The sequence below is a fragment of the Callithrix jacchus genome, chromosome 6 (genome assembly GCF_049354715.1).
Source record: "Callithrix jacchus isolate 240 chromosome 6, calJac240_pri, whole genome shotgun sequence".
NCBI classification, from domain to species: domain Eukaryota; kingdom Metazoa; phylum Chordata; class Mammalia; order Primates; family Cebidae; genus Callithrix; species Callithrix jacchus.
Genome location: NC_133507.1, coordinates 162,650,774 through 162,666,942, shown reverse-complemented (window position 1 = coordinate 162,666,942; position 16,169 = coordinate 162,650,774). Strand labels below are relative to the sequence as shown.

General features: G+C 43.2%; 1 protein-coding gene across 15 annotated transcripts in view; it reads right to left on the bottom strand.

Annotated features, from left to right (window-relative positions):
* FARP2 (FERM, ARH/RhoGEF and pleckstrin domain protein 2) overlaps positions 1 to 16,169 on the bottom strand; it is a 147,233-nt gene that overhangs the window by 110,309 nt on the left and 20,755 nt on the right. For 10 of the 15 annotated variants that reach the window (XR_013519199.1, XR_013519198.1, XR_013519201.1 and 7 more), the window contains exon 2: positions 13,377 to 13,585. The exons of 1 other annotated variant lie outside the window; for it this stretch is intronic. Coding sequence is in view for 7 of the 14 variants with exons in the window: in XM_054258374.2 (XP_054114349.1) it covers positions 13,377 to 13,559 (183 nt within the window). In the remaining 7 variants the exon portion in view is untranslated. Of the gene's footprint in view, positions 1 to 13,376; positions 13,586 to 13,926; positions 14,279 to 16,169 lie in introns of all 15 variants that reach the window. 4 more of the 15 variants (XM_078328993.1, XM_078328994.1, XM_054258375.2 and 1 more) reach the window with 2 other exon arrangements.

Here is a 16,169-nt window from a genome sequence, read left to right as displayed (position 1 = left end):
CTGTGCATTTTTAGCACGTATATTCCAACATTTTTCGAGGATAGTAATGTCTAGAGCCTTTAAACCATGTTTGAGTTGCCTTAATTGAAAACTGCTTTAATAGAGAAGAGGCTTTTCTTCTGTTACAAAGATCTGACTTTAAATTTCAAATATCTTTTTTTTTTTGGCTGGCATAAGAAAATATTTTTTTCTTTTTTTTAATCAATTATCAATACATGCAAAAAACATCTGGATGCATATTAGTAAGGACCAAAAAAATCTAAAAAGTGTAATTAGGAGAAAACGTCATGAATATCTAAAACCAGATGATTAAGAAAGAACATATTTTTTTCATAATCAGGAATATTATATTTATTTTAGAGAAATATATTTTAGATTAATCCATGAACTTAATCAGTTGCAGGATGAGAACATCTCCAGGTTTTGAGAAGTTTATTAGTTTCAGGCAAGTATTTAAGATTGTGGATCAAGGAGGAAAGAATATCTTTCTGACTTTTCCTAGAAACCAAAAAAAGCCATGAAGTAGGACTGGGATCCCCTCTGCCACGGTGGCAAAAAGAAGCTGCTACATACTGTACATGGAAAGCATCACTCCTGTGCACAGCACATTTCAGAGCAGCCCAATAACAGTAGTTTGGAAGGGGCAACAGATACTTTTCATGTTTCTCTTTAATGACCAGTCTAAATCTCTCTAAGAATAAAAGTCCAAAAGTTGAAGATTGACGATAGTTTAGAAAAGCTGTCTCTGGGTGACTGCAATGTCACCCGAAGGCTTCCAGTAGGTCATGGTCAAAGTGTCAAGTGTCAAAGATATTCTGACACCTGGCATTCACCATGACCTATTGTGATAACAGCAGTGGCTTCACAGAAGGGCAATGTTGGCACCTTCTGGAAGGTCACAGCAATGGCCCCTTGCACCTGGTGCACTAAAAAGAGCTCACATTCCTTGAGGACATAGCAGCAACTTTCCTTCTCACCAAGCCCAGTGCCTGAGAACCCTTCACTCAGATGCTTAAGGAGCCTCTCAAACTCCACATGACTCCAAACCAAAGCAGCTCTCCCCACCCTAGTGCAGGACATGAGAGCTCAGGCCCAGACCTCATGCCATCTTGGCTCCTGGGATTCTGATCCTCCACATCAGCACCAGAAAATTCTGCAGGCTCCACCTTCAAAATTTCTCCAGGATGCAACCAGTTCTCACCACCTCCCCTGCTCCCTACTACCCAAGCCATGTCCTGGGTCACTGCAATGTCGCCCAAAGGCTCCACTCTTGCCCTGGCCTGGCTCTCGACCAAGTCATCACATTCATTCCCTTGGAGTTCCATTCCCTTCCAGGTAAGCAGAAGCCTGCCTAGATGCCATCTGCTCCATTCCCACCACATGGTCTCTTGCTAATCCCCAAACATGCCAGATGGGGGCCACCTAATGTAACCCCATGGGCCTTTGACTGACATGTAGGAAAGGACTTGGGGGGACCTCATCAGGGGCAGCTTCATCCCCAGAAAGCTGAGGTGCTGCAGTGCAAGTGTTAACCACTGTGAACACATAATTTATGAAATAATCATGTAACTTAAAAAATATACACGTAACACTCTGTAAGGCAAAAAAGCAGAATGCACTCTTTCAAAGAACAGAGATGACTATAATTCTACCATCAGCTCTCTGGAGATTCTTGATTACTTTCTATACCTAAAAATGATCAATAATGGGCCAGGTGTGGTGGCTCACGCCTGTTATTCCAGCACTTTGGGAAGCTGAGGCAGGCAGACTGCCTGAACCCAGGAGTTTGCGACCAGCCTGGGCAACACAGTAAAACCCCGTCTCTAAAAAAGATCAATAATGTAGAATTAGCTTCTTTATGTGATGCTGATATGACCGAAAAATGCTCCCTAGAAATGAAACGCCAACAGAACCTTGAAAAGCACTGCACCTTCTAGCTGTGGAAAAGAGGGCTCTGAGGCCTGTTTTGTTCCAGGACTGAATGGAGGGGAAGAAATGAGGGTGAGAAAGAAATAACATCAGCAAAAGGCACCTGATGGAAGGACAGGCTGATGGGAGCTTAGGTGGGAGGTCCACACTCCAGAGCCTGTGAACTCTTCTCAAAGTCAGCAGTCCTCAATTCTGCCTAGAGCACCTTGAGGCATTTCCAAACAATACATCATACAGCAGCAGACTGGGGTACAGCTGAGTCTGAAAGGCTGTGGGCACCAGAGAGGAGCAGAACCCCAGGACAAAGTGGCTGGTGGCAGCAATCAATAGGACAGGAGTGGTGCTACTTACAGCCCACAATAGGCCAGGTACAGGGCCCAGAGCAGAGTGGGGTTTCCAGAGTAGGGAAAAGGACACAGAGAACAAAGGGCCTGGCAGAACACCAGAAGCACGAGGCAACCCCCTAGGATAGGTCTGTGTGGGGGAAGGAAATGTAAGATGGCATGGCCACTTTCCAGAGCCATCTCACAGCATCTAGTGAGGGCTGATTCACACACGTGCATGTGATGACACCCATGAGAATGCAGCTACACTGCTGGTCACATCCAAGCATGGGGAACAAGCTCAATACTCACTAACAGGAACAAAAGTGAATTCTAGGATATGTGGGAAGCAGCAGAACCACCCGGAGCTAGACATTTCAGTGTGGCCAAGCAGAACAGGCCAACAATGTCAGGCATTTCTGAAAGTACTATGTGACCAGGGGGTGTGTCCTGGGCAGCTGAGGGAAGGTCTGTAGAGGAGAACTGTGGGCCCTTCTGTCCTCTGGGGCCCGCCCTGGCCCGCAAGCTACATGGCCTTAGCAGGATCAGATGGGCTTTCATGGCACCCTATCCTCTAGCCACAGGTCCAGGTGGGGCACCTGACCAAACTGTTTCAAAGAATCCCTTCTCCTAATCTCCAGCCCCAGAAGAGACCCATGTCCACACTCCATCATGGGGTAAGGGTTGAGATTTAAAACCTGGTCCTTTAAGAGAGAGATCCAAGATGGCTGATCACTATCAGCTCGGGATTGTAGCTTCCAGTGAAAGCAGAGAATGAGAGAATATCACACTTTCAGACGAATTTTTGTTGCTCATGGACCAGGAGATTCCCAGCGGAGGAGCTCCACGGGTCGCCAGCGTGACTTTTGTGGCTGTCACAGCAGTTCTTGGTGCAGAGTAAATGGGACTGGGTCCCCTTTTGGTCGACGTTTGGAGCTCCAGGAAGGCAGAGTCACCCATTCAGCTGATTGTAGGACGGACTCAAGAAGGAAGCCAGACCAGAGATTCCCAGGCAGAAAAGCACCATCAATCCTAATGCTGCTGTTTTAGCGGCATGGTGGGTTGCTCAGATTCTGGCACTGGGAATCAAAAAGTTGGACATCCACTCAGAGACCTAATTAGAAAGTCATAATTACAAAGATGACAGATGGATAAATTTATAATGATTGGAAGAAACCAGATTAAAAAGGCTGAGAATACCCAAAATCAGAATGCCTCTCCCTCTACAGGGGATCACAGTTCCTCATCAGCAATGGAACAAGGCCTGATGGAGAACGAGTGCGTTCCATTAACAGAATCAGGCTTCAGAAGGTGGATGATAAGAAACTTCTGTGAGTTAAAAGAACATGTTCTAACCCAATGCAAAGAAACTAAGAACTCTGAAAAAAGGTTTGATGAAATCCTAATGATAACAGACATTTAGAGAGGAACATAAGTGAATTAATGGAACTGAAGAACACAATATGAGAAGTATGCATAGGTTTTAACAGTTGAATTGATCAAGCATAAGAAAGGATATCAGAGGTTGAAGACCAACTTAATGAAAGAAGACAAGATTAGAGAAGAAAGAGTAAAAAGGAAATGAGCGGGCCGGGCGCGGTGGCTCAAGCCTGTAATCCCAGCACTTTGGGAGGCCGAGGCGGGTGGATCACGAGGTCAACAGATCGAGACCATCCTGGTCAACATGGTGAAACCCCGTCTCTACTAAAAATTACAAAAAATTAGCTGGGCACGGTGGTGCGTGCCTGTAATCCCAGCTACTCAGGAGGCTGAGGCAGCAGAATTGCCTGAACCCAGGGGGCGGAGGTTGCGGTGAGCCGAGATTGCGCCATTGCACTCCAGCCTGGGTAACAAGAGCAAAACTCCGTCTCAAAAAAAAAAAAAAAAAAAGGAAATGAGCTAAGTCTCCAAGAAATATGGGACTATGTGAAAAGACCTAATTTACATTTGATAGGTGTACCTGAATGTCATGAAGAGAATGAATCCAAGCTGGAAAATATTCTTCAGGATATTATTCAGGAAAACTTTCCTAATCTAGTAAGGCAGGACAATATTCAACTCCAGGTAATACAGAGAACACCATGAAGATATTCCTGAAGTAGAATAACTCCAAGACATATAATCGTTAGATTTACCAGGGTTGAAATAAAGGAGAAAATTCTAAGGGCAGCTAAGAGAAAGGTCAGGTTACCCATAAAGGGAAGCCTATCAGACTCACAGCAGAAACCCTACAAACTAGAAGAGAGTGGGGTCAATATTCAATATCCTCAAAGAAAAGAATTTTCAACCCAGAATCTCATATCCAGCCAAACTGAGCTTTATAAATGAAGGAAAAATAAAAATTTTCAAGAACAAGCAAGCACTCAGATTTCACCACCACCAGGCCTGTTTTACAAGAGCTTCTGAAAAAAGCCCTATACACAGAATGGAACAACCAGTATCAGTCATCCCAAAAACTTACCAAAAGGTAAAGAGTATCTCCATAATGAAGAATCTATATCAACGAATGGGAAAAGAGCCAGCTAGCATTAAATGACAATATTAAACTCACAAATATCAATATTAATCCTAAATTTAAATGGATTAAATGCCCCAATCAAAGACACAGACAAATTGAATAAAAAGTCAAAACCCATTGGTACGCTGTATCCAGATCCATCTCATAAGCAAGGACACACAAAGACTCAAAACAAAGCTTTGGTGGAACACTTACCAATCAAATGGAGAGCAAAAAAACCAAAAAAAAAAAAACAGGAGTTGTAATTTTCGTCTCTGACAAAATAGACTTTAAAAGTAACAAAGACTTAAATAAACAAAGAAGGACATTATATAATGGTAAAAGGATCAATACAACAATAGGAGTCAATGGTCATAAATATATATATACGCACCCAATATAGGAACACCCAGATACATAAGGCAAGTTCTCAATGACTTATAAAGAGACTTGGACTCCCGTACAATAATAGCAGGAGACTTTGACACCACATTGTTAATATTTGACGGATCAATGAGATAGAAAATTAACAGGGACATTTATGATTTGCTCTCAGACCTGCAACAAGTAAATTCAGTGAATATCTATAGAATTCTTCACCCCAGGTCCGCAGAACATACATTTTTCTCAGTATCACATTACACCTATTTTGAAAGTGACCACATAATTGGAAGTAAATCACTCTTCAGCATTTGCATAGCATTTCACAGACTTAAATGAAATATTGGTTGGCTGTTTGTTATTTTCTTCCCTTATTCCTTCCTGTCTCCCCTAATAAGTACGATTATCTACATAAAAGAGGTTTTTAATACTTATTTTTAGACTGCATTCCAGCCTGGGCAATAGAGCAAGATTCCTGTTCTCTCTCCCCCTTTCTCTTTCTCTTTTTGTCTTTTAAAAAAAAGAAAAAAAAAGGCTGGGTGCGGTGGCTCACGCCTGTAGTCCCAGCACTTTGGGAGGCCGAGGCGGGTGGATCACGAGGTCGGCAAATCGAGACCATCCTGGGCAACATGGTGAAACCCCGTCTCTAATAAAAACTACAAAAAATTAGCTGGGCATGGTGGTGCATGCCTGTAATCCCAGCTACTCAGGAGGCTGAGGCAGGAGAATTGCCTGAACCCAGGGGGCGGAGGTTGCGGTGAGCCGAGATCGCGCCATTGCACTCCAGCCTGGGTAACAAGAGCGAAACTCTGTCTCGAAACAAACAAACAAAAAAAACCTAAAGCTACAAGGAAGTCGGTGCTTACCTGGATCGGTAGAGAAAAAGTAGTGTGCGTCCGTGCCCACAGGTCCACCCTCCAATAGCCACTGAACACAGCTGGGAAAATCCATGGTTTAAATAGCCCCAGCTGGAGACAAGTCAGGGCTTAGCTCCTTTTACTGCACTTTCGGAACGTGTCTGAACTTGACCAGCTCAAGAGGAAAAGGTGAGTAAACCTGCCCACGGAACCGGCCCAATCCCGCCCAGACTCTGTGCCGTGTTCACACCGGCGACCCGACAGGCACCTGTGATCATCCGGACCGCAGGCGCACAGGTGGCCCCGCAGTCCCCCGCCCACATGACCTTTACCCTGGACTCTCATGGAGACTCCACCCCCCCAACCCGCCCCCCGCCGCTAGGAGGGGAAAAAAAAAAAACCTGGTCCTAACCTGCCCCATATGGAAGCCAGCTACAGAATGGGGAGGCGTACGCTGGTCATGGAGGCCTAGAAGAGCCTGCTCAGGGGAGGCAGGGCACGTTCAACATGCCCTAGCCACCCTCTCCTCCTACTGGCTCTGACCTCTTTGCAGGGAGTTGGGCCAAGAATGCAGGCATTTGAAGTTTCAGGGGAGGGATAAGAAGAACTGAAGGTTAATGACAATTCAGAGGCAGTCAAGTAAAATACAGTATGGGTTCGGCGTCCCTACTATAAAGATTTGAAATGCTCTAAAATTCAAAACGTTTTAGTGCCAACATGATGTTCAAAGGAAATGCTCATGGAACAATTCAGATTTTGGATTTTCGGATTAGGGATGCTTGACTAATAAGCATAGTGCAAATATTTCAAAATCTGAAGAAAATCCAAAACTTGGTCAGGCACAGTGGCTCACACCTGTAATCCCACCACTTTGGGAGGCTGAAGTGGGTGGATCACCTGAGGTCGGGAGTTCAAGATCAGCCTGACCAACACTGTGAAACTCTGTCTCTACTGAAAATAAAAAAAAATTAGCCAGGCATGGTGGTAAGTGCCTGTAATCCCAGCTACTTGTGAGGCTGAGACAGGAGAATTGCTTGAACCCAGGAGGTGGAGGTTGCAGTGATCAGAGATCACGCCACTGCACTCCAGCCTGGGCGAAGAGAGACTTTGTCTCATTAAAATACAAACAAAAATCCAAACCTCTTCTGGTCCCAAGCATGTCAGATAAAGGATACTCAACCTGTACAAGCTCAACTTTTCTGCCCCCCCCCACAAATAACAAAAGAATCAAATTCTTTCCTAATCAAAAACGGGGGAGTTACATGGGTACAAGTAGATGAAGGGGTTTACGAGTTGGGGCTTGCAGCTCATGAGTCAGCCACTCCCTGTGTCACCTGATACAGGACCAACCACATCAGGTGCTAGAACTCTCTGGTGCTCAAGTAATGGTGTTCAAGTCCAGGTGACCCAGTCAGCAAGTTTCACCTCCACAACCTGTGCTGAGATCCTGAAATAACTTGGTTAGTCTCTGCTACATAACCACTGTCATGGGGTTTTCACTGGTACAGGGGTCAACAGGATGACATTTCCCTATTCGTTTCCATTTGCTGGCCTAACTTCATCAGTTGTCCTTGCTGTGTAATCTAACACAGACTGTGATATACCACCCTTGCTTGTGTATGTGTGTTAGGGCTTGGTGGGGGACCTGGCTCTGGGAGTGCCAACATCACCACTGGGTAACTAAGAATAAAAATGGCCACGTCTCTGCTATGCACCACCCTACCACATTCTTGAGCATCAGGGTCAAAGGAACAGATCAACTTTCCAAGACAAAATAATAGGTTTTAAAAGCTAGGGCAGAGTCACATAATAGCTTGGTATCCCAGAAACACATAAGAGCTTTTGTATAAAACCTCTATTATCCCCAAATTTCAGAAGCTGAGTTACTAACTTTTGCTTTTGAGGTCAGACCAAAATAAGTTCTAAGGCAGTTTATTCGCCATATTTAGGATGTTCGTGTGGAGCAATGACAAACATCTGGCTACAATACTTACTGGAATTTTGAGGATTTCTTCCTGCCAGAATGAAAACATTAAGTTTTTACTGAAATAGCAAGTTAAAGTCTTCTAGCATGGAACTTCATGACTGAGAACTTGTCTTCCTACTTGTCACAAATTTAACCTAAAGTCTGTAATTCTAAAGAAAAAGGAAGTCTACCCTAAAAATTGTATGTTAAAGAAAAGGGGAACACAAGAAAGTAGATGAACAATAATAAAGAAAACCTGTGCTCACTAGACGCAATCCCCACTTGTCAGCAAAAGCAAAGGACATTTGCTGCCAGGGGTGAGGCCTTACAGCTCTAAAGTGCATCCCACACTGTTCTTTAAATCTTTAAATATCTCTTCTCCATAATACAAACTTTCAGATAATAGAAAAGCTTTAAATCACATTAACTCCTAAACCTAAGAGTGAATTATGAACTAATGAGAGTCTAATTGTTCTAGACATCTTGCCCCCTAAAGAGCCTGGGAAGACTTCCTAGAATGGGGTTTCAATTATGTACCTCACCTCTCCTTCCACTGCATCCAGCAATGGAGTTAGACACCTTCACAGCTGGCGTGGCTTGGAGCTGAGAGTCTTTCTACTCCATGAGTTAGCGCACAAGACAAGGCAAGTTGACACACAACTTTCAGATGGTTTGAAAACAAATTTATGGCTCAAAAACAAGATTCTTTAGAGATGAGGCCAAATTTCTATGTCCAAAACCACAGAATTCGTTTTATCAACTAAAAACAAATCAAGAGTTGACTAGATAAAAAAAAAAACCTAGTCGCTGACCTTTGATTAGCTAAATATCCCATTTATAAATGTCAAAAGTGGCTTAAAATAAAACATAATTGAAGTAAATATCGACAAATAGGGCTCAACCCTGAATAAATCATATAGATTTCTCTCCTGATCAAAAATCAGTTTACAAGTTGGTTTATGGCTAGATGTGGTTCCCATACCTGTAATCCCAGTACTCTGGGAGGCTGAAGCAGGAGGATTGCTTGAGACCAAGAGTTTGAGACCAACCTGGGCAACATGGGGAGACTCTATCTCTACAAAAATTTAACAGATTAGCCAGGCATGGTGGTGTATGACTGTAGTCCCAGCTACTCAGGAGGCTGAGGCAGGAGGATCACCTGAGCCAGGGAAGGTCAAGGCTGCAGTGAGTCTTGACTGTGCCACTGCACTCTAGTCTGGGTGACAGAGCAAGACCCTGCCTCAACAAAAAAGAAAAAAAAAATAGGCTGGGCATGGTGACTCATGCCTGTAATCCCAGCACTTTGGGAGGCTGAAGTGGGTGGATCACTTAAGGTCAAGAGCTCAAAATCAGCCTGGCTAACATGGTGAAACCCCTCTCTACAAAAAATACAAAAAAAAAAAGAATCACTTGAGCCCAGGAGGCAGAAGTTGCAGTGAGCCAAGACTGTGCCATTGCACTCCAGCTTGAGTGACAGAGCAAGACTCCATCTCAAAATAAATAAATAAATAAATAAAAAAGTACACCAGAGGATGTGAATAGGTTATATGCAAATACTACTCCATTTTTTATATAAGGGATTTGAACACCTGTGGATACTGGTATCCACAAGGATCCTAGACTCACTCCTGCTAAGATATCAAGAGACAATTTTATGCTCTCAAAAATGAAAACATACTTCTACATAAACACTTGTACTTGAATGTTTATAGCAGCATTATACATAATAGCCAAAAGGCAGAAACAATCCAAATGTCCACCAACTGAGGAACAGAGAAAATGTGGTATATCCATACAATGAAATATTATTCAGCCATGAAAAAGAATGAAGTATTGCTAGATGTTACAACATGGATGAACCTTCAAAACATATACTAAGTGAAAGAAGTCAGTCATAAAAGGCTACATAGTATATGATCGTATTCACATGAAATGTCCAGAACAAGAAAACTGATAGAGCTAGAAAGCAGATTACTGTTTGTTTAGAGCTGAGGGGAAGGGAGATGGAGGTTGAGGAGGTGACAGCTAAAAGATGTGAGGTGATGAAAATGGTCTAAAATTACCTGTGGTGATAGGTGGACATGTCTGTGAATATTAAACACCACTGAATTTTACACTTCAAATGGGTAAACTGTATGGTTGTGAATTCTCTCTCTATAAAGCTGTTAAAACATTTCAGCTCCATTTTATCCACCAATGCTATTATATGCTAAACAGTTTCTAGCTTCAAATCATCTTGACTTACCAGTGGCAACAATAAACAAGCATACATTTCTAGATCTAGAGAGAAAGCACTGCAGAAATAAATATGCATGTATTTCTAGATCTAGAAAGAAAGAGCTGTAAGAATAAACAAGCATCTAGATCTAGAGAGAAAGTACTGCGAGAATAAACATGTATGCATTTCTAGATCTAGAAGGACAGAGTAGAAAAAAAATACAACCCTGTGCTCAGTCACCTCCACTAACTTCTCTTTCAGCAGTTTTTGCTCTAGAATCATTTGCCATTCTTGTGGCAGGCTGTCTTGATAGAAAATAAATTTACATTTTCACACTCTGGGAGATGGGAGAGATAAATAAAACTAGAGACTTACAGAGCTCAACTTTCTGAAAAAAATATGAGGAGGATAGCCAGGGCTTATTTGTTGCAGACAAATAAACATACAACTACTCACCACAGATTCTACACGGATAGACAGCCATGAGCACCAACACTGAAGTCTTCAGGCCAAGTTAGTCACTATTTTCGCCAAAGCAAAATATAAACATTTTTAAAAATGTTTTTGGAAAATTTTGGAAATGCCAAAATTTTCCCTATGTTAAAAAGGTCCCTGAAATGTCCTTTATCAACTTGTGAGATGTGCACAGCACCACACAATGTCAGTGTTTTCTGGCCATGTAAACCCAGCAGCAGCTAGTGCTTTCCAAGTTTACTATCAGCTCATCTCCCTGGAAGAACACTACGCTTAAGATGTAAGTGAAAAGAAAATCTAGTAAAAAGACAGATAAGATATGTGCACATGGCAGAAAACCCCAAAACAAAACAAAATTGAATCCCTGAAGTTAGAAAACACTGCTATTGAGGGAAAAATTCAAAACATTCTTCAAGTCTCTTAACTAAATCTAACTTTTGATTTCATTCACTCAACACGTTTACTCAGCAAGGCCCTGTTCCAAACACTGGAGGTGTAGAAGTAGATACAATACAGCCTTTCCTTCCCAGAACTTGCATTTCAGGAGCAGGGAGCCAGAAAGCAGGAACCAGGATGTGGTGTCTTCACCAAGACACACCCGCCCAGCCAGGGGGTCTCACCACTCAGTGCACCCAAAACCCTGTAGCCTAGTGACTGCCTCAGCCTACAGGTCCAACAGCAAAAACCACCTGACCACAGTCTGTCTCTTGGTTCCAATGTAAAGGCAAGAGGCAGAGAGAGCATACGAATGAGACCAGTAGACAAATGACAGCAAGATAGTAACGGCAGGCTTGGTCAGGCAGCCAGCCTTGATCCAAAGGCAGCAAGGAAGGAGGAGCAGGACAAGCCTGCCTCTGTGGGGCTATGCAAGGGGACTTCCCCAGGAGGGGACTCTGCCCACTCAGGGCAAGCCCAACACACCAGTCCATTGACACCAAACCCTAGAGTGGCACAGACAACTGCATTTCCAGAGGCTGTATCCAGCTACACTGGCAATACATGTGTTTATTGGAGGATGGCTACATGGCAAAAACTCCTCTAAACACTTGATTGAAAAAAGATTTGGGAGCCCAATTAAGTTCCCAGACTTTTTCCTTCAGAAAAGCCATCCGAGAGCTGGTGAAAGGGCAGCCAACTGCTACTCTCAGAGTTCAAGGGCTGCCCAGCTTCAGACCTCCTTCCCAGCAATAGAAGTGACGTGGGAAGTTGGACAGACAGGTCCTACCAGTTTCAGTTACCACGGTCCTGATGAAATTATCTTTTACTTCCGCCTCAGATAAGAGATTCAGAAAAGTATCTGGGTCCCCTTGAGTTCTCACACCCTCCATACTTGCCTTCAAACAACACTCAAGGCCAGAGACCACCTTGCTCAGAGCTTTACTGCCCCACCCACCAAGAGCCCTCCCCTGTGTTCCCTCTTCCCTCCTTCCCAGCCCACGCAATGCATTCTGCAATAAGGTCCACAGCTCAATAATCCCTTTATTTTCTGTGTTGCATCTTGACTCCTCAAAAGAAATCCCAAGTATAAAAAAACCACCTGCCAGAGTTTAAATTCATTCTCTTGTCCCTACTTTTGTGTCATTAAGAGCAAGAAAAGCTTCTGAAGATGTTACTTTAAAGCAAGAAAAAAATTAGAAAAAAAAGAATGTATTTGTGTATTACGTATGAAAATAAATAATTTTAAAAAGAACTTTTGGCTGGGCACAGTGGCTTACACCTACAATCCCAGCACTTGGGAGGCTAAGTTGGGAGGATCCCTCAAGCCCACCCTGGGCAACATGGCGAACCCTGTTTCTACTAAAAACACAAAAATTAGCCAGGCTTGGTGGTGTGTGCCTGTAATCCCAGCTACTCTGAGGGTTGAGGAGAGAGGATTGCTTGAGCCGGGAGGTCCAGGCTGCAGTGAGCCATGACTGCATCACTGTACTCCAGCCTAGATGACACAGTAAAACCCTTTCTCAAAAAAAAAAAAAGGCAAAAAATAAAGTAAAAAAATGAATGAGTAAAAAGAACTTTCATGCTAATAACATGCAGAAAAACAAAAAATGTTTTCTAACATACCATACAGATCTAAAAAAAGTGTTACTTAAATATTGATATATACACATATTTTTAGTATATTTAATTGTTCTTACTAATAATATATTAATAAAAGTACAATCTTCCATTAGGGAACTTTCAAAATAAAAACTGTATTATCACTGGCCTAGAAAAGTAAGTTATATGTTAACACCATACAACACCTCCTGCATGACAGGCTCTGTGTACGGTGTTTGCTCAGTCCTCACACCAGCAGTCTGAGAACGAGGGATTACAATTGCCCCCACGTATAAGACAAGGAAGCTGACACACATGGAGGCTAAGTGGCATCCCCTCATCCAGGTGGCCTGGGCCTCGCTGACACTTGGTGCTAAGCTGGGAAGGTCTGGATATAAACCATCTGGCTCCAGTCTGCACCTTCCAGCAGTACTCTTAGCCAGTCTCTCACAAGAGAAGATGAGTAGAAAGACCAAATTAAATCACAGTTTTAAACAAAAGATGGGACAATATCACTTTTCAAATAAAAGGAGAAATTCAGATTTTACTGCTTCTAATGATTTTCTCATGTGTTACCAAAGCCACTCTTTGTCAAAATTAAAATACAAATTCTAACCAGCAAAATGGAATTTGGTATGTAACTTGACCTTCAAAAGATATAAGGAAATACGCCTCCAAAAATCATGCTTCTTACCTCAATGTCAAATATTTCCATGGTGCTGTCCAGCAGCTTTACTCTGAGGTGCAGCTGCTTCTCCTGCATTCTGGGCAAAAGAGTCTGCCCTGGCTCAAGGGTGCTAACTCCCACAGGAGTCTGGGCACCCAAGCGTGTCCCTGCAGTCGGCAAGACTCTGTATGTTCCTTCTATCTCCCCCATTCTTCACCATCAGAGTGAAGAAAACACTAAAATGAAAAAAAACACACATGAAAGAATTATCACATTATTTCGATATTAAAACAAGGTAAAAAAAGAATTACTGGGGACACGGGAATCCTCTGTACTATTTCTGCGACTTCTGTGAGTCTTAATCACTTCAAAAGAAAGCATTACAAACAATTATTTTGTACTCACACACTCATAGGTGGAGCATAAAATAACAAGCACCATCCCCAATAACAATATTTCCGGGTGCTCTGAGCCAGGAATATTCATTAACTCATTTAACCTGTTAGACCTCACAAACGAGTGACATCACCACCACCCACCTAGCAGAGGCAAGAGAGCCCAGGGCTACGGCACCAACCTGAAGCTGCCCACTCCCGGGCATCTCTCTCTCCACCAGCCCAAACAGTTATTGTGGTGATGATCCTTTTCAAGTACTTGATGGTGCCATTTCTAGCAAAGGTAAACAGGCTCCACAAAGCATAGCATCAATGTCAGGCAGTGCAGAGCAAGATCGGCATTCGTGCAACTGTCTCTCCCCTCTGCTGACTTTATGCAGAGTAGAAGGCTACTCCAGCTGAGGAAAAATGCCAAAAAAGGAGATGAAACAGCCAGGTTTGTCTTTGCCAGCTTTGTGCTCCTCGATTTTTCTAAGATGTCTTGCCAGGGTGGAGTGGATGCCACTGGTAGTCTGGGAGGTACTGAATGACAGCCTGGACAAGGATAACAAGGACCACATGCCTGGTTACCAGAAGGCACCTGCCTCTGGTCAGGCCCTTCCCAGATCCTGCCCGTTCTCACAATAACACCCATGTCACCATCCACAGCCCACTTAACAGATGACAATGAGGGCCCAAGTAGGTCAAACACCTGGCCCAGGGAGGAGCTCAGGGCCTATTTCAACTCTCCTTTTGTGCCAAGGGAAAGGTCTCTGCTTGCAAGCTTTTAAGTCTAACCAGGCTATTCTCATCATTATTTGTTTAATGCACTGTGAATTTTACTTTTCCATTCAAATTGGGTATACGTAGTTTTAAAATATATTTTATTGTGTATATTTGAAGTCTGCAACATGATGGTATGGGACACGCAAAGATGGTAATGTGTCTTCATTGTTTTTCTTTTTAAGACAGAGTCTTGCTCTGTCGCCAGGAGCCAGGTTGGAGTGCAGTGGTGTGATCTCAGCTCACTGCAACCTTCGCCTCCCGGATTCAGACAATTCTCCTGCCTCAGCCTCCCGAGTAGCTAGGACTACAGATGCACACCACCACGCCCAGCTAATTTTTGTATTTTTAGTAGAGACAGGGTTTCACCATGTTAGCCAGGATGGTCGGGATCACTTGACCTCATGATCCACCTGCCTTGGCCTCCCAAAGTGCTGAGAAGAAAGGCGTGAGCCACTGTGCCCCGCTATCTTCAACGTTTTTAACAAAGATGAGGCTAAGTATCAGCTAGAATTAATAACACTAGTTTGTTTTTAAATTGTATTTATTAATATAATTATTATTTATGGCAACTTTCCTTCGTACATGTCTTATTTATGTTTAAATATCAATTTAAAAATATTTAATACAATAAAACATAGTATGGCAAAAAATACGGCAAAACTGGTGGAGGTGAGATACAAATGCCGGACGTTTAATCAACAAAGCATGCAGCACTGCACGCGTTATCTTACCTCAGTCACTCTCAGAGTCTTCCACTAATCTGTAACCTTTTAAAGAATTAATCTCACTCAATTTCTAATCCAGTCCTCTTGCTGCCAACTTAATTGCTCTGAGTCTCCCAGCCCTTTCCTCTTTTTCATGCTTATTTTGTCAACAAGACAAGCAAATCAACCAGCCCGCCCGGCCCCCTCCCCCCGCCCCCCGCTTTTTTTGGAAACAGTCTTGCTCTGTTGCCAAAACTAAAGTGCAGTGATCACACTTTAGAGTGATCTTGGCTCACTCTAACCTCCACCTACCAGGCTCATGCAATTCTCCCACCTCAGCCTCCGGAGTAGCTGGGACCACAGGTGTGTGCCGCCACCACACACAGTTAATTTTTTGTATTTTTAAGTAGAGATGGGGTTTCACCATGTTGGTCAGGCTTGTCATGAACTCCTGGCCTCAAGAGAACCTCCCACCTTGGCCTCCCAAAGTGCTGGAATTACAGGCACGAGCCACCCATACCTGGCAAAGAACCTTTTTATCTCTTAATTTCAAATAGCCTCTCAGTGACTTACTGCCAAGCATCTCCTACTGTACACTTAAACCCTACCCACAAAGACAACCTTTTGAACTTCTGCACGCATCCAATTTATCAAACAAGCAAGCAGAAAATGAAGAGCTAAATCCTCTGGGAAAAGCAAAATATGAGTAGTATGAACAAAATGACAAGGCAGTCCATCTTCCATCCTAATTCCTGAACAAAGCCACTGACTGCCACATTAATTACCTGAGCCGCAAGTATGGCACAGGTTAGCAGTTATCTATCATCTTCAGCCATCTCTATCCATGCTGTCTGCTCCTTGAGGGCAGGAACTAAATTCTTACTATAAACATTTGCTAAGGATTTACTTAATGTCATTGGCATCAAAAAACATGACCTGGCCCGACCGAGCAAGGC